The 20,835-nt window shown below is 50.1% G+C and overlaps 2 protein-coding genes across 2 annotated transcripts; one reads left to right on the plus strand and one right to left on the minus strand.

Annotated features, from left to right (window-relative positions):
- The first annotated feature begins 1,270 nt into the window (after nucleotides 1-1,270).
- On the plus strand, nucleotides 1,271-16,864 carry LOC125740809 (NEDD4-like E3 ubiquitin-protein ligase WWP1). Its single transcript, XM_049012464.1, has 25 exons — nucleotides 1,271-1,424; nucleotides 5,050-5,109; nucleotides 5,341-5,429; nucleotides 5,725-5,866; nucleotides 6,145-6,269; nucleotides 6,559-6,696; nucleotides 7,186-7,252; nucleotides 7,385-7,575; nucleotides 7,860-8,142; nucleotides 8,279-8,374; nucleotides 8,458-8,632; nucleotides 9,102-9,156; nucleotides 9,970-10,054; nucleotides 10,293-10,421; nucleotides 10,534-10,606; nucleotides 10,702-10,773; nucleotides 10,895-10,983; nucleotides 11,074-11,233; nucleotides 11,874-12,007; nucleotides 12,112-12,252; nucleotides 12,356-12,476; nucleotides 12,665-12,769; nucleotides 12,937-13,033; nucleotides 14,256-14,328; nucleotides 14,975-16,864. Exons 3-25 carry the CDS (start codon nucleotides 5,360-5,362, stop codon nucleotides 15,072-15,074), a joined length of 2,721 nt encoding a protein of 906 aa, XP_048868421.1. The 5' UTR covers nucleotides 1,271-1,424; nucleotides 5,050-5,109; nucleotides 5,341-5,359; the 3' UTR covers nucleotides 15,075-16,864.
- A 375-nt stretch (nucleotides 16,865-17,239) lies between these two features.
- On the minus strand, nucleotides 17,240-20,016 carry rmdn1 (regulator of microtubule dynamics 1). The gene is made up of 10 exons (XM_049012541.1): nucleotides 19,859-20,016; nucleotides 19,542-19,647; nucleotides 19,339-19,426; nucleotides 19,041-19,200; nucleotides 18,652-18,741; nucleotides 18,422-18,477; nucleotides 18,219-18,306; nucleotides 18,067-18,097; nucleotides 17,632-17,765; nucleotides 17,240-17,457 (listed from the first exon to the last, which is right to left on the minus strand). Exons 1-10 carry the CDS (start codon nucleotides 19,976-19,978, stop codon nucleotides 17,413-17,415), a joined length of 918 nt encoding a protein of 305 aa, XP_048868498.1. The 5' UTR covers nucleotides 19,979-20,016; the 3' UTR covers nucleotides 17,240-17,412.
- Between the last annotated feature and the right edge of the window lie 819 nt (nucleotides 20,017-20,835).

Genomic DNA, 20,835 nt, shown 5'->3' on the forward strand with positions numbered 1-20,835 from the left:
GACTCCCCAGCAAGGCAAGGGACACCAATGTAATACACACCCCCAGAGGCACACAATATTCTTTATGCTATGCCACTGTCACAGCAGCTTGGGGTCCCCCTAAAACCTGTGCACCATATCCCTTGATTATGGTTCCCTTCTCCCCACAAACACACATTTTAAACAGGATTACATGTTGTAAAGAGATCATACTGCCAGTCCCCTCGGAGGGAGAGAGAGGATCACACTTTAAAAGCACTCTATCACAGCTTGGCCCTGCCGCTGCTGTTTTTGTTTCCACCGAATGGTCCGCATTAAATGAAATCTGAGCTGGTGAGAAACAAACGGCCCATCGCGTCAACATTTCTGCCTTCCTAACACCTTCTAGGAGAAAAACAATACTGCGGAATGCATCTTAGGACAAGTCCGCTTACAAAAAAAAAAAGTGTCACCGAAACATTTACATGACACACTGGGGCATGGCTGCCGGGAGGGGCTGGACTGAAAACGAATCCTCAATCCTTCGACAGCAGGATACGTGCATAAAGAAGCAAGTTACGGTTGGCTCTGGCCTACGGACACCCTGCCTGCCGGTTATATTTCAACACCACCAGTAGGAGGCCAATGTGTCGAAACTTATGGAGAGAGAAGGAACGTGGCATTTTCAGGCGATGTCAGCTCTAGCTGCTGGTTTCTGTGATGGATGACATGATCTACCCTGGAGCTCTGCCTCCCGTCACCATTAAACAATGCTTTTATCATTGTAAACAAGCTGTCAAAGAACATTCACAGGCAAGAAAACAAGAACATGGGGGATAGTATCCCTACTAGTAATGATGTTTCTGCTTGATATACTATGTTCTGCTAGACCACTACTGTAGACTGGGAAATGCGGTCTTCTGTCAGGTGGTTACTCGGTGTATTTCTGGCACGTTTTTTGCATTGCATCATTTACCTTCCCCGGTCATACAATACGAGTTATATGGAAATTCCTTCAAGCTTACATTAGCACTATCCCACCTGGGATTTAACGGGGACATCGCTGTCATTAGCTAGTAAATATTCTTTTGACCAAATTCAAGGACTCGGTGTCCGGACATCATTAATATTAGTTTCAAACGCGATATAATACTCATAAACAAACAGTGACTCATGGACAATTTACGGAATCTATTAAAGCCCATGTTATAGTGTTGATTTCAATTCGTACGACTGGGCATGCGCAAAGACGGTAGCAGCGGAGGACGTCGCGGTACGTATGACGTACATGATGTGCGTGCCGTGCGTCCGCCCCCTCCCTTTTAGTGGAGAGAGATGGGAATCTGTGGCGAACGCCCGATTTGACAGAGGCGAAAGGCAGGCATCGGACGTGCGCTCCCCGCCGGCCCTAGCCGCCAGTACCGCATAGAGAGGGCAGCGGGATACCGGGAGAAAGCCAGGACGCGGTGAGTGCTGGGTCTTAGAGCCGAAGAGGGGCTCCAGGCGCAGAAAGAACGGTTTTTCCGCGACCGTGGTGGACGGGGTAACGGACTGCGGCCGCCCCTGGACGCTGGGCTGCTGATCCGAACCGCCGGTCTGTGGTTCTGTTCGGCGTCAGCTTGTCTGCAGAGTGGTCTGCCTTCAGACATTGGACCGGGGCGGAAAGATGGCGGACGTATTGCAGGGGGACGCCGCGGCGCTTTCAGTGCCTTTGTCTTTCGGTTCCGACGGGGCTCGGATACGCAGGAGAGGGGGCGCCGACGCGGCTTGCTCCGAGTGCCAGCCCGCCAGGTGTGCAACGTGCCCTGGTCCTCCGCGTTGCATCCCGGAGGTGACTCGCTCCCTTCTGCACACTACTGAGGCTTACCCTGCTGTCTGGTTCACTGTCACGGAGCGTGGGCTTGGGTCTGCGGAGTTTGCTGGCATGGGGGGTGGTTGCATTAAGCACCCGGTATTTCTGTATTAATGTCCCCTGACAGCCACGCTGCATGTGCAAATCTTGGTGGCTGGGGATCCCCTGCACCAGCTCACAGTTGATCTGCCGGCTTTTGACGGGCGGCTTTCCTTGTTTTGTCTGGAAATCAGTCCAGATTCTTTCTAGTAAATCGCAGTCTCCACAGAAGCTCGGGTGCCGTAAAATATCCAGAAAGCCCTGGTGGTTTCTCCACCGTAAGGCTTAAAACAGTTGCGGTGTTTGGTAAAAAGTGTCAGACATCCCCCCCCTCCTCGCAGACACGCCGCTTTCGGGTTACACCCAAGCCATCAGTTGTAGGAAGAAAAGAAGCACAGGGAGGAAATGAGTCACAGGTAGTCCTCTCTCCTCCAGCACGGCTTCTTTAAAAGTTTCAGCTCCACGACGTTTTCGCTGCCAGCATGCAGGGAGAGGGCCGGCTTGCTGTCCCCCCCTCGGCAGGAGGGCGTTTCGAGGTGCGTGTCACCTCGGCGGCTCGTCAGTGCCCGCCCCACGCGATGCGATGGGAGGCATCGAACTCGACTAAGCTTTCAGGTGACTCGTCTGTCAGGAATGCAAGTAAATCTCTTTCCCCCCGCCCCAAAAAAGCCGGCTGCCTCCAGTGCGATTTCTCCCAGCAGTCTCGGGAGCACGAGCGCAGTCGGGTGGAGGCACGTGTGGCTCTTTGCAGTCGTTTGGCACGAGGATTTCTCTGGACCCGAGTTGTAATTCTGAGACCCTCCCTCCGCCGTGTATTACCAAAGCACCACCGACAGGGCGCAGAAGTAGAAACAGCCTGCAAGCGGTGTGTAGATCAGGCAGGCAGCAATGCAGTTACTGACCTTTGCTTACGGTGAGATGTTTGTATGTTCTGCTTGTGGTGTCTGGCTGCCTTCTGTATGCATGGGTCAAGGTGTAAGGCTGTTTGAAAGTGCTGCTGATGTTACCTGCCATAAGCGTGACGCCATCGACTGGTGTCTTTCCATGTGTTGTAGGCACCAAACAAATGGCTGGAAAACAGGCAGATGCCAGGATCTGTATTTGTCCACATAATTGTGCAAAACTGGAGGGGGTAGGTTTCTGGTCACACCTCATGTCAGGAGGTGTCTGGGGCCAGTGGTTTCCAAAGCAGTCTTGCTGCTTTCTTCAAGGGGAAATCATAAAAAGTCACACATCCCTTTGTCACCCTTGTGTGCTGTCTTCCCCCCCAGCTGTAAATTGCCCTCCCATTTTATCATAGTGGCCCTCCACGGATCCATACACCAGGGCCCTTTCAGGGGGTTGTTATGGTGTATTAGTGTTATGGTTGTACATTAATGGTCAGCGTTTAAATATGCAGGGTCACTCTGATGGCTTAATTTCGAAACTCCAAGTTCTTTCAGACGCAGTGATCCCAGCATCTCACGGAAGAGTGTGAAAGGTAACCAGAAGGCTTATTTTGGCCCAGAAAGGTGCCCAGGCAGCTCCGGTAACAGGGGAATACTTGGAGGTCACGGGATACGATCCGGGACGGCATGTTCCAGCCGCTCGCCCTTACCAGTTGGCGTCCGCTTCGCGGCTGTCGTCAATGGCAACGGGGTAGCAGATATTTTAACCTCCTAAATCCAACCCGCTGACTTGTGTGGCAGGATCCCTGTAGAGCTGGAAAAAGCTTCTCTGTATTCTTTTGCTTGTTATTTACTCCCGTTTTCCGTGTCTGTGAGAAATTGTTGTCGTGTAGAGTATGAGGTCAGCCGTCGTCTGCCAGGTGTCATGTTTTTACTATGTCTGGCTCCTTGTTACGGTGTGCGATGGCAGATTGCATCGTTCGTGGTGCCCTTCTTTAGTCCTGAGGTCTGCCCCGTGTCTGCAGATGAGAGCTGATCGGGTCGTCAGTAGCAGGCAAGCATAATTGTCAAACACCGCGGGGCAGCTATCTTCTAGAGAGTGATGCTCTTCTGCCACACAGGGGCGACTTGTGCCACCTTGTGTGTGCTGCCAGCTCTAATGCAAGACTGGTGCTGTAAATACAGGCCCAACAGCGGTTCTGGAAAGTCGTTTGAATGACCCTGTCCTGAGCGTTTCGTGGGCTCACCACCAGTGCGGCCCAGGTCAGTCAGCGTAGGCCGGTCCACCTCACGTGGGTCCTTTCTGCATGGCCCAGCTCTTGGTTTGCTGGAGATAACACACGTTTGCGGTGATGTTCTCACCGTGTGCTGTGAAACTTGGCAGTTATACCCTCCCCCCCAACCCCCATGAGAGCTGGACTCCTGCCTGGTCACTGGGTATGACCAAGACGTTCTTTGGTTACAGATACCTATGGTTATACTCTGCTCTGGTTAGTGGGGAGCATGTAGCCTTGCACGTATGCAGGCGGTGTCTGCTGTTTACTGGCCTGTTCCTGGCGTGGAAGGAAGTTCTGTAACTCATTCCATGACTCTGCAAGTTCTTTGGCACACAAGAGGAAGATGATTTCTAAGTGTTAATAATAGGTGCCGGCAAGGGAAAAAATAAAAAATTAGATTAAGTAAATAGTTTTTTTGTTTGATACTGACTAAAGAAAATTTCAGGTGATGATCTTGAGTGGTTTTTGTGATTATTGGTGCAGCCCCTGACCCAATGAGTGGGAACTTTTAATTTTACGGCTTTTGAAAAACGTAACTTCTGAAGAGGATTTTCTTTGCAGATTTCTATGCAGTACCCGAGGGTGACGTTGGCTGATATTTTAGCTGAAGAATGCTGAAATGTCATGGTGCTTCAGTGGACAATTTCAGTGCGGTTTATGGATAAATAACAAGCTGTCAATTTATAACAATAAATAAATTAATGAAACGCGTCAGAATCAGTTGAATCCGAAGTATTTTGAGCCGGTTTTTACACTTTCTGCCAGTCAATGCGCTTACCTGCTAATGTCTATGGTTAGAGGGGAAAAAATGATCTATTTATGTTGACTGTTACGACCTCACAGGGAGCGTGGGAACAGCATAAAGCTCCTTCTCCTGCACTTTAATGTTCTTGGTTTTGTCTCACTGTCTTTGTCCACTGCTTTTGCCTCTGTTTGTGTCAGTGCTGTGACACGTGCATGGCTTTGCCTGTGTGGTTTATCTGCACTCCTGGCATCTCACTGCTTCCTGTCTTGCCCCCATGGTTTCCTGTCACAGAGGCGCCATGGGCCACTGCGCCGCATGAGGAATCCAAGGGCTTCGGGGGACTCCAAGCCGGTGAGCGATCAGAGGGGCGGGGCCAGCAGTGGTCGGGCGACCGGGGTGGTGGCTGGGGATTCACCATGCTGGGTTTAGGCAGGACTGAGCAAGACTGGGTGAGATGAGCTTGTTTCAGCGAGCACTTAGCCTCCGTCAGCTCATTATCGCCCGACTCCCTGAGGTTCTTTATTACATCTGAGTGCACAGGCCTTGTTTCCTGTTTGGCTCACGTTGATGTGTGCGTTTCAGGCTACCACCGCGCCGTGACATGGCCTCAGCCCCGCCCACATCAGACTGCAGCAATAACCATGCAGAGACTTTGCAGCTGCATGCCACCGGTGAGAACTGCAGCGTCTGTGGAGGGTGGGCGTTTGCCACAGTGGCAGCCTGACCTTACAGCAGCAAAGATGTTAGGGCTGACTGAAGGTTACTGAAGGTAACGGTGGGCGGCCAGGACGAGTGACGTGTTGACGACTTGTTTTTCCAAATATGACCTGCAGGGGGACTCGTAATTATGGTCCTTTTATGCAAGTGCTGGCTTTGATTGTGTGATGGATATGTTGTGAATGTGTGACTTTGTGCTCATTTTGTGGCCCTGGTTGTTACCCGCCCTCTCCTTAACCCCCTCCCAAGTGTCCTGCGCCAGGCTCAAGCGGAAGAAAAACTGGTTTGTGGGGACGGCCATCTATGTGGAGCTTGAGGCGAGTGGCGAGGTGTGGAGGACGGCCAAGTCGCACAGCTCCTCTAGCCCCAAGTGGGAGGAGCGGCTCACGGTGTAAGCACTCGCCTCCCGCCCACGCCAGCCTGTCCGGCATGTCCTTTTAGGTTTAGAGGCTTGACTACAGCTTGTCTTTGGACCACATGTGGCAGTAAATGCCTGTTGAAGTCTGTTTCCCATATGTGTGCATGTGAATTAAATGGATCAGTTGTTGACTGCACTTGGGTAGATTGGCCAATAGAGGGCAGAAGGGAGTGCTGGCTGGCTGGCAAATGATGTGATGCCCCGAAGGTGACATGATGGGATGATTTTTGTTTGACTCCTCCCGTGGACAGGAACGTGACGCCAAGCAGCCAGCTGGACTTCCGGGTGTGGAGTCACCACGCCCTCAAGGCCGACTCCCTGCTGGGCAAAGCGGGACTGGACGTGCGGAGGGTCCTGGAGCAACATGGCTGCAATGGTAGGCCTCGCCCTAGCCACACCCCAGCTACACCCCCTCATTTACATATTTGCATATATGGTGGTGTGTGGTGTTTCTGGGGATTTGTGTAATAAGGATATTTTGTCCTCTAGATATAATTTTTTAAACTACCTGTAAGATCTACAATGATTGGTCCATCAATAAATTGTTAAATCCTAAATAAACTCCATGGAAACAGCTTCTGCATTTTCAGTGTAGCGTCCACGAGACTGCTTCTACTTCTCTTTTCCGCTCCCTCCTTTTAATTTAATCTGCCCCCGCCCCCAAGTGGAAAATGTAAAGGAGGTGCTGAAGCTGACCCTGGAGAGTAAAGGGGGCCAGAGCACTGTTGGGGAGCTGACGGTCATCCTGGACGTCCCCGCGGTTTGCCGGGAGATACTCCCCAACAGAACCAACTCAGCCCCCAGTGAGTGTTCCTTTAGCCCCCTTCTCCCCTCCCCCCATTTACCACAACATGGTGTACCTCATTAAAGCTTTTCATATGATTGACGTATGTGAAAACGAGGCAAGTATATGGCGTTTATTTAGTCTGAACACTCACACACATGAAAACTACACACACATGTATCCGTCCATGAGCAGAAAACCCATCCTCACTGGACCCTCTCTATGTGCTGGCATCTGCACAACACTCGCTTGCTTGACAGGTTACGTTTTGAGACTTTGGAGGCGGGGACAGTGACTGATTTCTCCACTTTGTTGATTGGTCACTTTGAATCCTGTGATTGGCTGTTTGCTTTGGTAGATGATGATGATCGCCGACCAGCCAGTAGAGAACAATCAGTTTCACACTCTGTCATGATGTCGGAGCAAGGGAGTCTAAGTTATCTGTCAGAGATCCTATTTTGATGTTGCACATCCGAGGTGGTAATAATTGAGGTGGTTCCACTTACAGAAGTACAGCAGAATGGAGACGCTGTCCGAGACAATGGGAACGACATCCCAGCAAGATCTCAGTCTGGGTAAGTAGGCCTAATAGTGAGCCTAATCATTCAGTTGTGTTGAATGATATAGGGAAAGCGAGGGCCGAGACTAAGCTAGGGGATGTGGATAAAGGGCAGATGTGCTAAACTTGCAGTTTGCGGTCTCACCAGGTCCCAGGGCTCTGGTTCTGGTTCTGCGTCCGGTTCTGGTTCCGGTTCTGACAGCATTGATGGTCCGGGTGCGTCCGCCTCGCCTGTCATCAATGGAGACTCCGCCTCCTCTTCTCCTGCCCCCAGGGCAGCTCAGGCCCAACAAGATCCCTCCCTCGGCCTGACTGACGGTCAGGTCACAAACGACGCCGGTAAGGAGAGCGGTCATTTTCTGGTCGTGACCATGGAACATGACCTTGCTCGTGAACTGGACGGTGCACAAGTTGCACTGGTACAAACTGATAGTGTGGTTGTGATGGTACTACAGAGGAGACAATGCTACGTATAATTATATTTTAGTTATATAGCCCTGTACCTTAAATCACCAGTTTACTAACTGGATTGGCACGCCATTGTCAGTTTTCCCATGATGCACAGCTGAGGCTCTGAACCACTCCCCGCTGAACCACTCTGCTTTCCGTGTACCCATGTGCAGTTAATGGGGAAACTGTCAATTCCGCTGTGGAAGAGATGCTGCCCCCTGCTGGCAGCTCTGGGGATGGCGTCGGCGGCACCTCTTCGGACTCCGGGTCTGGTGTGGCCACTTCAGCACTCGCAGCGTTAGACGGCCCCTCCGGCAATCCCGCCTCTTCCTCCTCCCCCTCCTCTTCCTCCTCCGTGACTGCCTCTGCTGCAGGGAACAAGGCCGGTGGCAATAGTGCTTCGGAAGCGAAACCCAAGCATGGGAATACTGGGAATGCCGATCACCTGCCCGCAGGGTAAGAGCTGAAGCCCCTTCCTCCCCTTCTGACTGTCTGTAGTTCCCAGTCTCATCCTGCCCCCACCCCATCCGCTCTCTCCGCCCCCCTCTCCTGATTTTGAGAGGCTTCTAAATTTCTTGCTTTGGCTGTGCAGGTGGGAGCAGAGGAAAGACGTGCATGGCAGAACGTACTACGTGGATCATAACACGAGAAGCACAACGTGGGAGAGACCCCAACCCCTACCCTCTGGGTGAGTGCTGCCCCACACTCCCTACACATCCTGCCTTGATCCACGCATTCGTCTGACCTCTGACACGTGTCATGTCACCTCAGGTGGGAGCGCCGCGTGGACGACCGGGGCCGGATCTACTACGTGGACCACAACACCCGGACCACCACTTGGCAGAGGCCCACCATGGAGTCGGTCCGCAACTTCGAACAATGGCAGTCCCAGCGGAGCCAGTTACAGGGAGCTATGCACCAGTTCAACCAGAGATACCTCTACTCGGTAACGCAGGCTCGTCAAGTCAGTCACAATGCAGTCTCTCCTCGGCCAGTCGCGTAACAGCATGGCTTCGTTCTGATTGGCTAGTCGTCTGCTGTCTTAAATGATGACTGATAATGGTTAGTGTGGTTAAAGATTAGGGGTTTAGGGTGGTGTTGCCTGTTCCCTCTTGATATGGCCTGTGGGGGTGGGGGTGGAGGTTGATCTCTGTTCAGAGGTGCCTTTGTTTTTGTTCAGCTCATCAAATGGGACCCCCCATTTGTGATTAGGTGTATCTAATCAGACCCTGACCAAAATCCTGTCACTCCTGTAATTGATTAAACCCTCCCGCCCCCCAGTCCTTTTTAAGCTCCTGCCAGTCTGTGAGGTCCATCCTTTTCCCATGTATCCGGTCGCTGCTTTCCTCAGAGTGTTCTCCTGGGGTGCTTGGCCCTTCCAGGTCATGGACTGCATCTTCTCCCTCTTCTCGCAGGCTTCCATGATGTCGGCGGAGAACGACCCCTTAGGCCCTCTGCCTCCCGGTTGGGGTGAGTCTGCACAGGGCCTGTGGGCCGGGATGTAGCAATAGCGGACCGGTCTGCTGGTGTCACCACTGCGGATTTATGTCGCTTCTGCGGTTATCGCCGAGCAGTCAGTTCTGCTCACCTACACTCTCTGACCGTAATGCACTGAGCCTGTCATGTGATAGTGCCCTTGTCGTCGGCCTTTTTGTGGATGTTACATGTGTCCTAAAACCTGTAACACTGAGGTTCAGTGGTACAAGCACCATCATTGTTATGAAGAGCAGGTTAAAGGCTATTTGTGTGAAAACTTCCTGGGGAAATATCTGGGAAAACCCTGGTTGCTTTTCCACCTGGCCATTCCTGCAGTCTCGGAGCTGTCATCCGATATTTCCATATTTGTGTGTGTCTACATGTGTGCGCACTTGTGCTTTTATCGTGTGTTTGTGTGTGTCTTTCAGGGTTATTGTTAACCAAGGCTAAAAATACTTTTGTAAACTGAAAAAAAGATGCAAAAATAAAAATATTTTTCACTACATTGAAATACCATTTTTATAAAGTGATGATTTCTTTTATTTAAATTATATCATCCAGTATATTGCCCTTAAAAATATACCTGGAATATATTTCCCCTTTTTGAAAACAATGGTACATAATGAACACTCTGTATTTTTGTAGGATTCTCTGAAGATCAGCTACATAACTTTCAGTCTACGCCATAACTAAACAAAATTGCCAACTAAAAAAAAACTGGATTTCAAATAATAATAAAAATAATAAAGACTAAATTAAAAAATCAAAACTATACTAACACTGGGGTGTGTCCCTCCATCCCCACAGAGCGACGCGTGGACTCTAACGACCGTGTGTACTTTGTCAACCACAACACGAAGACCACTCAGTGGGAGGACCCGCGTACACAAGGGTAAGCTCCCCCACCTTGACATGCTTATGAATTATATATCCCAGAATCCTCTGAGACACAGACATCAACATGTGCTTATGTATTTCCTTGGTTGGTGACATAGCAGTGTCATGATTATAACAGGAAAGGTGGTGATGGCAGTAATAAAGAGTAACCTCAGCGGTGTCTTGTCTTGTAAGACTGCCTTTCTCCTCTCACATGCTCCCCCTGCTGGTGGGCTCCCTTATCTCTGGTCCAGGCTGCAGAACGAAGATCCCCTCCCCGAGGGCTGGGAGATCCGCTACACACGTGAGGGCGTCCGCTACTTCGTCGACCACAACACACGCACGACCACCTTTAACGACCCGCGCACCGGAAAGTCGTCCGTGTGAGTACTGTTGTATGCATTGTGGTTCCGTTCTCACCCTCATATGCCTCCCCCCATGTCGCCCTGTGACCCCCTCCCCCCTTCTGATTTTCCGCTCCCCGTCCCCTCGCAGCACCAAAGGGCCGCAGATCGCCTACGAGCGCAGCTTCCGCTGGAAACTAGCCCATTTCCGCTACCTGTGCCAGGTACGTGTCCTCAGTGCTGCCCTCTTCATGGCTCAGGGTGTCATTTTTGCCACGCTTCCTCCGAAACCCACCTGTGATGTCGCCCCTCCCCCCAGTCAAATGCCCTCCCCAGCCACGTGAAAATCACCGTGTCACGGCAGACCTTATTTGAGGATTCCTTCCAGCAGGTAAGCCCGGCTCTGCCCCTCTATTTCCTTGCTCCTGTTTAACGTGTCCTGAGCATTTAAAACCCCAGAATTATCTCTGCATTGTGAGGACTGACAGGCCCCGTGTGACACTCTTGTTCAGATCATGGCCCTCAAACCGTACGACCTCCGCAGGAGACTCTACGTCATATTCAGGGGGGAGGAGGGACTTGACTACGGTGGCCTGGCGAGGTCAGTTTGCACCTGTCCCTGCACCCGCCACGTTGCAGTGGCAGTTTCGTTCCCCCGGCTGGCATTGAACCCTGTCCCCCCCTTCTCCAGGGAGTGGTTCTTCCTGCTGTCCCACGAGGTCCTGAACCCCATGTACTGTCTGTTCGAGTACGCTGGTAAGAGCAACTACTGCCTGCAGATCAACCCAGCATCGGCCATCAACCCTGACCACCTCTCCTACTTCTGCTTCATCGGGCGCTTCATCGCCATGGTGAGAGGGTGGGGAGGGTGCTGCTCTCAGGGTCTGTCCAGGCTGACTGCCTTCGCTCTGTGTGGAAGCTGGACACGGTTAAAAGTTCACTCGGTGCCTAGTTTGACCTTGACCATGACCTTTGACCCTGTGGTATGGCCTGGGCAATGCTGGTTGGGTCCCTCTGTGAGCTCTGATCCTGTTTACCTGTTTTTATCCTGTTTACCTGTAATTCAGAACTTCAGGTTAATCTCCCCCCCCCTTCGTTCACTGACACCCCTCCCCCACACCAGTTTATTGAACTCTTTGGAGATAAAAAGTTTTGCAACTAAATTGAGATAAGAATAAATGAACGGTCTGACTGGATCAGGCCCTAGCACTGATTGCCCAATCTCATTGGATAAGGTCAGGTGTTGACTGGGCGAACTGATTGGATGAAGCTAAGGGCTGACTGGGGCACCCTGATTGGATAAGGCCAGGTGCTCACTGGGAGACCTGACTGGATGAGGCTGTGTGCTTAAAGACAGAATGGATCTGTTGATGGAATCAGATACCGATGCTTGTTTTCTGTAGAGTATGAGGGGGCTAAAGGTTGCTTGTACCCCTGCCCACCTGGAGCTTTATTTATATTTTTGCCTGCTCGTATTCCTTCCCCCACCAGGCGCTGTTTCACGGCAAGTTCATCGACACGGGCTTCTCCCTGCCTTTCTACAAGCGTATGCTGAGCAAGAAGCTGACCATCAAGGACCTGGAGTCCATCGACCCCGAGTTCTACAACTCGCTCATCTGGATCAGGTACCGCCTGACCTGGTGCCTGGCACGTGGCTTCTTCCAGGCCATGCCCTGCAGCCCCCCCCCCCCCCCCCCCATCCTCACACCCCAAACCACCTATTCCTCAGGGACAATAATATCGAGGAGTGCGACCTGGAGATGTACTTCTCAGTCGACATGGAGATTTTGGGCAAGATCACCTCCCACGACCTGAAACCCGATGGGGCGTCGCTGCTGGTCACCGAGGAGAACAAGGAGGAGTACATTGGGTAGGTCGGGGGCAGGAAGGGGTGTGTCAAGCTCGCGCAGTACCCAAGGTGACCGGCTTGTCACTCACTTGGCTGTGCCCCCTCCTCCCCCAACCACTGGCAGGCTGATGGCGGAGTGGCGGTTCTCCAGGGGAGTGGCTGACCAAACCAAAGCATTTCTCGACGGATTCAACGAGGTGGTGCCACTGCAGTGGCTGCAGTACTTTGATGAGAAGGAGCTGGAGGTAGGGGGCGCCACATGGTCAGATTTCCAGTTTTTATAGTCTGGTGTGTTCCGACAAATACTGGTGCTGGAGAAGTGCATGGGGGGGGGGACAATAGGACAAACATTAATGCAATAAAAGACAAGACTATAAATATGCAATAAATGCGCAATAAATATGCACTCACAAGCTGCGCTCGTGTGTCGCAGGTGATGCTGTGCGGCATGCAGGAGGTAGACCTGCAGGACTGGCAGAGGCACACGGTGTACCGGCACTACACCCGCAACAGCAAGCAGATCATGTGGTTCTGGCAGGTACTGCCCCACCTATCTTGCGGGGGGTTTTGGTACATGCAGAGCAAAGCATTGTGGGAGTGTGCAGAGGATATGGTTGGAAGGCCCATGCTTGTAGAGTGAGATGGCTATGATATCTGGTATTTTGAATGTCTGCATACGAGGAGTGACTCTCTCACCCCTTGCAGTTTGTGAAGGAGGTGGACAACGAAGTGCGTCTGCGGCTGTTGCAGTTTGTGACAGGGACGTGCCGTCTACCACTAGGGGGCTTCTCTGAGCTCATGGGTTAGTCATCCGTTGCCCCTCAGCCAATCAGCTGTGAGAATAGGCTTCAGCCTCCTGTCCCTGCAAATCATGGGGAAGTCCATTTAAATTAAGACCGAAAAGGTGGTATCAGCTAGGAAAATGAATGACATAAGAAGTGGATATTTTGTTTTCTTTGTGGATTAAGATTAAGATGGAATTTTTTGATCCCAGGAGGAAATTCTGGTGCAGACACACAGTGCAAACAAACGCGGCGCAGACAAAACAACACACTGCGCAAATAGAATATCTAGACAAAGACTATTGTGATATTACAGAAATAAATATTTAAAGATGATGATAAATTAATGGATGGTATATATGCAAGCATGGGTGGCAATTTAATTTGACAAACTGAAAAATTTCTCGAGCAATTCCTGAGGAGCATAAACGATGCTGCCAAAAGTACTTTTGTACCAGGATACAGAAGAAACCCTTTCTAACTATTATACACATTAGATTGTTGGTAAATAACTTAAGGTTGGCATATTCAAATGCATATTGCATATGAGTCACTAGAACATAAAGCTCTAAAAGCAGAAGCAATGCTTCAGTGTTTTAGGACTTTTTATGAGGACTTTTTAACCTGCCGTTTTGCTGCACTGAAAAACGATTATATGTCCGCTTTCCCTTTTACCCTTTTGGCTGGCTGACAAAACACGTGCACATCGCATGCCAGTTGTTTCCAGTTGGAGAGACACAGCACCCATTAGTTAGCTAGTAAAGGTAAAGACTCACCGGTGAGCTAATGGACCGAAGTCTGGCTACAAATGTAAATGCGGGTGATTATACAGAGAAGTAGGTGTAAAGAAATATGTTTGGCACATCCGCTGTCTTTAGTGAACGTTTACCGAGTGGTTCCTTGCTGGTGGTCAGCCGCCACTGAGCCACAGACACTCATACCGGGCGGGGTAACGTGTGTGCTAGAGGGACTGGGGATAGCAGGCAGTGGACCAAACAACTGTGAAGGAGAGGGGGGGGATGAAATCTTGCATTGCTTTGCAATTATAATTTGTACAAGTGCTTTGAATGCATAGATGGGTTTGCAGTGGTGTATTCATGAAGTGGGGGGCCTGATTCCCCTGTTCCTCTCAGGATTTACGCCTATGTGTGCAGATAAAGACCCAGTTGCTTAGATGGGATGCAGTCAGGTGATATCTTTTTGTCAGGGAAGCCCAGCTCACCCGCCACTGTCCCACTGCAGGCAGTAATGGTCCTCAGAAGTTCTGCATCGAGAAGGTGGGCAAGGAGACCTGGCTGCCCCGGAGTCACACCTGGTGAGTCGCCTGCTGGTATGGTGGCCCCAAGCCGCCCTGCCGGAGCATGTCTGCCCCCTAGGGGCCAGCTAGCGGGATGGGGGGGGGGGGGGGGGGCTCACACTCCATCAGAAGGACCAGGGCATCAATCAGGACGTTAGCTTTAATGGGTAGCAAAGTAGCAGTACGAGCTCAGGTCAGGACACTCAGTCACACGGCGTGATGATAAATCAGAGAGGTGTAGGGCAGTGGTTCTTTAGCTGGTTTAACCTCAGGACCCCTGTTCTTGTTGGTCGTAAGGTCACGACACAAATTTTTAAAATTTGGACCAAATTTATCTCGCTAGCCAAAGTGCAGAAAATTGTAAACAGAGCAGTGCAGTGACACATGCGTGTCAGACCTTGGGAAATAAATATTCACGATAATGCCTTTTAAAAAAGGAACGGAGAAAATTTACTGCTCCCCATGGGGAAATCTTTTCTTTACCCACCCCGTGTTGATTATCCATGAGAGAGACAGACACGTATAGGTGAGAGAGAAGTGTTTGGGCCGCAGAGCATGGGGTTACAATGAAAAAAGCGGGTCATCACCCACCAGTTCAGAAAGTGGTGCGAAGGAGAGACTGACGAGACCAGCTTCACTGTACCCCCCCACCCCACCTTCCCAGCTTTAACAGGCTCGACCTGCCCCCCTACAAAAGCTTCGAGCAGCTGAAAGAGAAGCTGCTGTTTGCCATCGACGAGACGGAGGGATTTGGACAGGAGTGATGGAAGAGAGAGAGAGAGAGAGAGAGAGAGAGAGAGAGCGCAGACCGTCACAACCACTACTACTGACGCATAAGCTATTTATCTTCTTCCTCATAAATATGCAAGAGGTCCCAGCTTTCCCTCCACCGCTGTGACTCCGGGGCTCGTAAACACATGGTGTGAGCGTGTGTGTCTGTATATTGTTCAGCTGAAAGTCTCCGATGCATTTGTAGCAGCGGTTGGGCCGCGGCTCTAGTTTTATAGAGCTGCAGCCTTGGGTCTCGTGATGTACGGCCCTGTGCAGCACTTTACGGGTCAGCCCTGTGTGTGCGTTCTGTTGGCATGACGACACTGGGGGTGGGTTTTATAGGAGCAGGATGACTGGACTCCCGATGAAGGGTCCAGCCACACCTTCAGAGCCCTGCATCAGTGTTATTTAGTGGTGTTTGCTTCTTTAGGCTGGGGGGGTGGCTATGAGGCTCATGATGCCCCTCCCTCCCAATTTTGTTTACCAAAAGCAGATTCCTGACATGCTTCTCTCGATTGTGAGAGCAGGTGCCTGTGTGACTGGTACCAGGAGTTCTAGGCGGTTCTGTTAAGCTTGGCTGCGAGGGATGGCCATCCTCCACGTATCCACACAAGCAGAACAAGCGTGGAGGAATTGCTGATCGTTCTTTGGATCAGTCATCAGGACCAGAACAGTCTGCTGTTAACTAGTGCTGAGAGCCACTGAATGACCCTGAAGGACAAGTGGGAGCAGTTTGCCTGTGCTTCCTGATTTGGCTGAGAAGGGACTTCTGCAGGAGAACATGGAATACATCAGGTGGTCTTCAGACTGAAGAGCTCATTATGGAGGCCGTCCAGGGTCAAAAGGCACCACGGTTTGCTGATCTGAGTCCTGTCTTTAATTTTAAGTCGCTACCGCTAGTTCTGTTGGCACAGCACAGAATCAGCCACTACAATTCAGGCTGGCACCCCCTTGTAGTGGGGGGGGCGAACATTCTATTTAAAAAGCTTGGTGCTGAGAGATAAGGATGAGCTCATGTGCAGTGGCAGGTCTTCCTCGCCAGGGTCACGCTCCACGTTCCCGCAAGCCGAAGCCGCTGGGGAGTCTCCGCTTTTCGTCTGTTTAGTGTGGAACGATCCGCCGAAGGTTTATTTATAGGTTTTAATCCAGTTCCCTTCGAGTGACAGCATCGAGGAGGTCTGGGCTCTACACGAGGGAACCACAATGTCCTCGTGTGGAACCTGATCACCCTGTTTTCACAAGAGCCACTGTTGTGCACAAGAGAACAGGAGCGATTTACTCTTAAGAGTAACTACACTGCTTGTGCAGTGCTTGTGGGTTTTTCCATGGAAACACTTCATTTTTTTTTTTGCTAAATGTGATATATGAAAATACCTACCATTTTATAAAGAATGAACTCAACTGTAAAAATATACTGAATTCATCTGGGACATATATATATATAATTTAATTTTTTTTTTTTTTTTTAAATGTGGTAACTTAAGCCAGACTTATGTTGCCATTAGCAATGATAACTGTAACATATCAGAGTATAGACACTGTAGACAGGGATGGTATGTGGGAGGGAGGGGCAGGTTCAGTTAACTTTATATGTACACACACACACACACACACACACACAGACAGACAAACAGGCACACTACTCCTACAGGAACAGGTATGGGTGTTCCCCGTTCTGCCTTTTGCTCAGGATTCATACTTTTCTTCCTCAGATAATTTACTCTTTTTTTTGGACATACCTGTGAAGCAAAAAAATAATTTAATAAATGTATCAGACCCTCTTCTTTGGTGTGACGAATTGAAGTATCCATTTTTGCACTTAGTTGTGGGGGTGAGATTATTAAAATCTCTTAGCTCCTTCTTAATTGGGCAAAATGACACTCGCAGGGAAGACGTGAGGTTGGCAGGAGCCTGTGAGACTGACGGCGGCTTCGTTAACTCCCTGGCAGCTCATCTATGTACCTGCTGTCCCTGACCGCTGCTTTGTGTGGACATCCTCTCTGCTGCTGGGCTGTGGGTGCAGTGTAGTGCAGTGACCCCAACCTGAACCTGGCAGGGAGCCTCTGATTGGTGGGTGCTCTCAAATATACTCTCATGGATGGGACGGGGTGGACTTTACTGCCACATCACTCGTATATTAAACAGGGTAAGGCAACAGTTTTTGGGGAGCAGCCTGCTCCTTTTATCATACAGGATAATGATTAAAGTTAATTTATAAAACATCTTCACAGTTAATTAGCAGTTACTGACTGATAAGGCAATAGTAAGAGGCCACGGCTCCCAGGATCCACAATGCCCTTAATTTCACAGCGTCTGTGCAGTGGCCACTGGTCATCCTTGTAGCTTCTTCAGAAGGTCAGAAGCTTCTTTATGAACCTGCGAGGAGGGAGAAAGTGTGACAAGCATCCCGGCCTTGCCTGCTTTGTTTATAAACCTATGTAGCTTTAAGTTACTCCGGACATAGTGACACATTAGGTGTACGTTCTTTTTCCTGGTGTTCCAGAGTATTCTGAAGCGTGTTTCTTGTAGGCGGGTTGGGCGGGACCTGACCTGCTTGTCTTCCTCTGTGTGGGCAGGGTAGTCTCGGGCTCGGCTCAGCCAGAGCCCGGCCTTCTCCTTGTCCTTCAACATTAGGTAGGTGCGGCCCAGCATCAAAAGGTTCTTGCTGTAGAAGTTCGGGTCCACTGAGGGTGGTAATCATGAGTTAATTTGGTTGTTGGTGGAAGGAAATTTCAGCCACAGCCAATAGGACCACAGTCAGGTGGGAGTTTAGATCGCTAACATGGCCTGCATTACGAACCTAAATCAGCAGGCCAATCGGTATGAAACAGGATCGTTTTCTACCCTAAAATGAAGGGTTACCTAGGAGACATGCAGGCTTACCAGCTGGTCGTGAAACCTCATTTTCAAACATTCGGAAATTCAATTATCACACCATAGGAAAACTACCCAGAGTGAAAGCAGGTTTCATCCCGCATTCCTCACCTTCTTCCGCCTTCAGGAAATATTCCAGAGCCTGGAAGCAAAGATATTTGGGTAAAAACAGAGGACAGCCTTTGCTGCATAAGTCTGAGGGAAGGTGGATCGGTGAGGCTGCCCGGTCTGTGTGTGGCGTGTTCGTGTGATGGGGGTATCACCTCTTCATAGGTCGCGTTGGGCGGGGAGGCAAAGAGGGCGGCTGCGATCTTTCGCTGGTACCACGGCAGCTCGGCGAAGGCGAAACACCTGGAGAGGGACGGCAAGGGCATCACGGGATGCTTCTGTGACTTCTGAGAAACTGTGCATCGATCTAGTAACCTGGGATGTGGACAGAGTTACTGTCAGGCCCACTGCCACTCACCAGTAACCCAGGATGTGGATGGATGTGGCGTCTTTTGGATTCAGCTCGATGGCTCTCTTTAAAAACAAGGACAGACTGGTCTGGGAAGGGATTCTGGGACAGAGGGGACATTCCTGCACAGCTGTGAGCTATTAATTGCATCAAGTCACAGGCAGCACAGATTTTAGGGTGAGTGCTAAGTGATCGCTGAATCGAAGCATCATATTCAAACAGGTAAAGGTCATTTGTACCTCCAAGTGTTCTTTTATTATATACGAGTTGCCAATTTTTACTTTGATTCCCTCGTAGTCTCCCACGTCGCTGAGACACACCGCATACCACTGTGAGGAAACGGGGTTTAAGACCAACCCGATACCACATGACAGTCAGACTGGGGTGGGAAAGAACAGCTGGCTTTTTCAGTTCAGGTTTATAGTTCACTTGAAGTTCTCATTAATGTTTCATACCACAAATTACAGACTCTTCTGTCCTGAGTGTTAAAAACTGACTCGCTGTGGTGTTCTCTATCCAAGCACAATGAGGAGAAAATTGCCCGTTCTGGATCACTAAAGTTAAAAAGGAAGTACAGAACGCCCCGTCGCATTCCAAACGCAGGAGAATGCAAACAGGCCCTGGTTACTTTGTGAGCTGCGAAGCAGGCCTCATTCTGGTCCAGCGCCGCCTTGGCATAATCAAAGGCCTCGTAGGTGAGTCTCTTTTTGTCCTCTGCGGAAGTGTCCCGGAACATGGCTAGGTCCCGACAGGCCCGGGCCAGCCGCCACAGAAATTCTGCGTTGTCACTAGGGGGCATAAGCGGGCCTTCAGAACATCTGTCCTTACATCGGGTCCAGTCACTGCTAATTGTACCACACATGCTGGTGACGGAGGCTGAAAGATGTTGAGTGACAAACCTGCCACCGGACGGAAGGAAACCCTACCTGTTCTGGTGCTGGGCCAGCAGCTGGTAGAGCTTCTCCGTCTCCCCACAGCTGTAAAGGTAGTCTGCACGCTCCAGTACCTCCTCATCTGACAGACGGCAAAATAGGTCATTTGAAAAGACAAAATCTATACCGTCATACACAGTTTGCAGACTCCCGCTCTCGTAATTAATACTGTCAAATACAGCAGGCTGTAGTATTACCTTTATCGAGGGCATAAACTACAGCTTCAGGACAGGCTCTTCTGCAAACTCTGTATCCCAGGTATGACAGGGCAGGTAAGCTGGCGAGAAGCACGACTCTCCCTCCCTGATCAAGCAACAGAAACAGAATACAACGATTATAATAAACATTAAAAATAAACATTAAATAAACATTAAAACAGCCCCGCCCCCCCTTCAAATTTCGTAACCGCTGAATCGACCCTTCACCTCACTGCTTCGGGACACGCAAACGTAATATTGCCGGTCCGATACTATTCTCGTAAAAGTAGATTTAAAAAAAAAAAAACGAATTTTACCGTGCAAAATATCCTGGAAGAGACGGGCCGGTATTTCCTGACTAGTGTCATGGTCCCGGAGCCTTTATTTGAAGGCAGTAGGAGCGGTGCCGTGGACCGCAACACTCTCACCGCTGCCATGATATTTGCAATGAAATATTAACGAAGATTCACGTAGGTGCCACCTCCCTGCATGTTCGGGTGTAACCAAAGGCGCATCGCACAATAGTTCCTATGTCAACGGTGGACGTGAGCGTTCAAATCCAAATATAAAAGAAAATAAAAAATAACTAAAACTAAAAACAAAGTAAAAATCTTGAATATTTTAATACTTGAAAATTTTAACGCGATTGGCATGCGCGACTCACATCCATAGTTTACTCAGCTCCATTAGTCCGGCTGCAAACGCCACAGAAATCTCTGCAGCCCGGTTATGCGCGGACACGGCTGGGGTTCGCTGCATTACGTATACACCCGCTTCTTATTCAATTTACAACGCTTTTGTCAAAAAGCTGCGATATTATCATCATATGACTTACATTTCAGGATAAAGGCTTTACTTTTAGGTTTCCCCAGAATGTTAGGCTCTTGTTTGCTGATAAATGGAGTATTATTGAAAATGCAGACCACAGACAGTGTGACTCGTCATACACAATGTTAATAAAAATGCTTTTCATTGCTCCTGCATGCTGCAGTGGTGTCTCATACTTTCAGGGGTTTGGGTTTGAATCCTACCCCTGGCTGTCAGTGTGCTGTTTGTGTCCCTGGTTTGGGCCCCGTGCTTCCTGGGATGTGCCCCAGGCTGACTGTGATCCCAGCCTGGCTAAGAGGGGGAAAGATAGATGGGTGATTTTAAAACCCATAAAAGGGAGGCAGTGAGGTTATGGAGAGTCAGGATGTGAGTGTCAGTCTCCACAGATCTGAGGTCAGTGAGACACACATAAGGCTCCTCTGATGCTCCTCTTCATCCTCTGATGGGCCTCTGGGAGAGAATCACT

The sequence above is a fragment of the Brienomyrus brachyistius genome, chromosome 4, assembly GCF_023856365.1.
Source record: "Brienomyrus brachyistius isolate T26 chromosome 4, BBRACH_0.4, whole genome shotgun sequence".
NCBI lineage: Eukaryota > Metazoa > Chordata > Actinopteri > Osteoglossiformes > Mormyridae > Brienomyrus > Brienomyrus brachyistius.

What these genes read in the sequence shown, in the direction of transcription:
- LOC125740809 (XM_049012464.1), top strand. Translation starts at nt 5,360, where the DNA reads ATGGCCTCAGCCCCGCCCACATCAGACTGCAGCAATAACCATGCAGAG. An exon ending in CAGAACCAACTCAGCCCCCA is followed by an intron (nt 6,697 to 7,185) that starts GTGAGTGTTCCT and finishes TTCCACTTACAG; the next exon opens with AAGTACAGCAGAATGGAGAC. An exon ending in CTGCCCCGGAGTCACACCTG is followed by an intron (nt 14,329 to 14,974) that starts GTGAGTCGCCTG and finishes CCACCTTCCCAG; the next exon opens with CTTTAACAGGCTCGACCTGC.
- rmdn1 (XM_049012541.1), bottom strand. Translation starts at nt 19,978, where the DNA reads ATGGCAGCGGTGAGAGTGTTGCGGTCCACGGCACCGCTCCTACTGCCT. An exon ending in AGTTTATGCCCTCGATAAAG is followed by an intron (nt 19,427 to 19,541) that starts GTAATACTACAG and finishes GCCGTCTGTCAG; the next exon opens with ATGAGGAGGTACTGGAGCGT. An exon ending in ACACAGAGGAAGACAAGCAG is followed by an intron (nt 17,458 to 17,631) that starts GTCAGGTCCCGC and finishes CCCTCCTCGCAG; the next exon opens with GTTCATAAAGAAGCTTCTGA.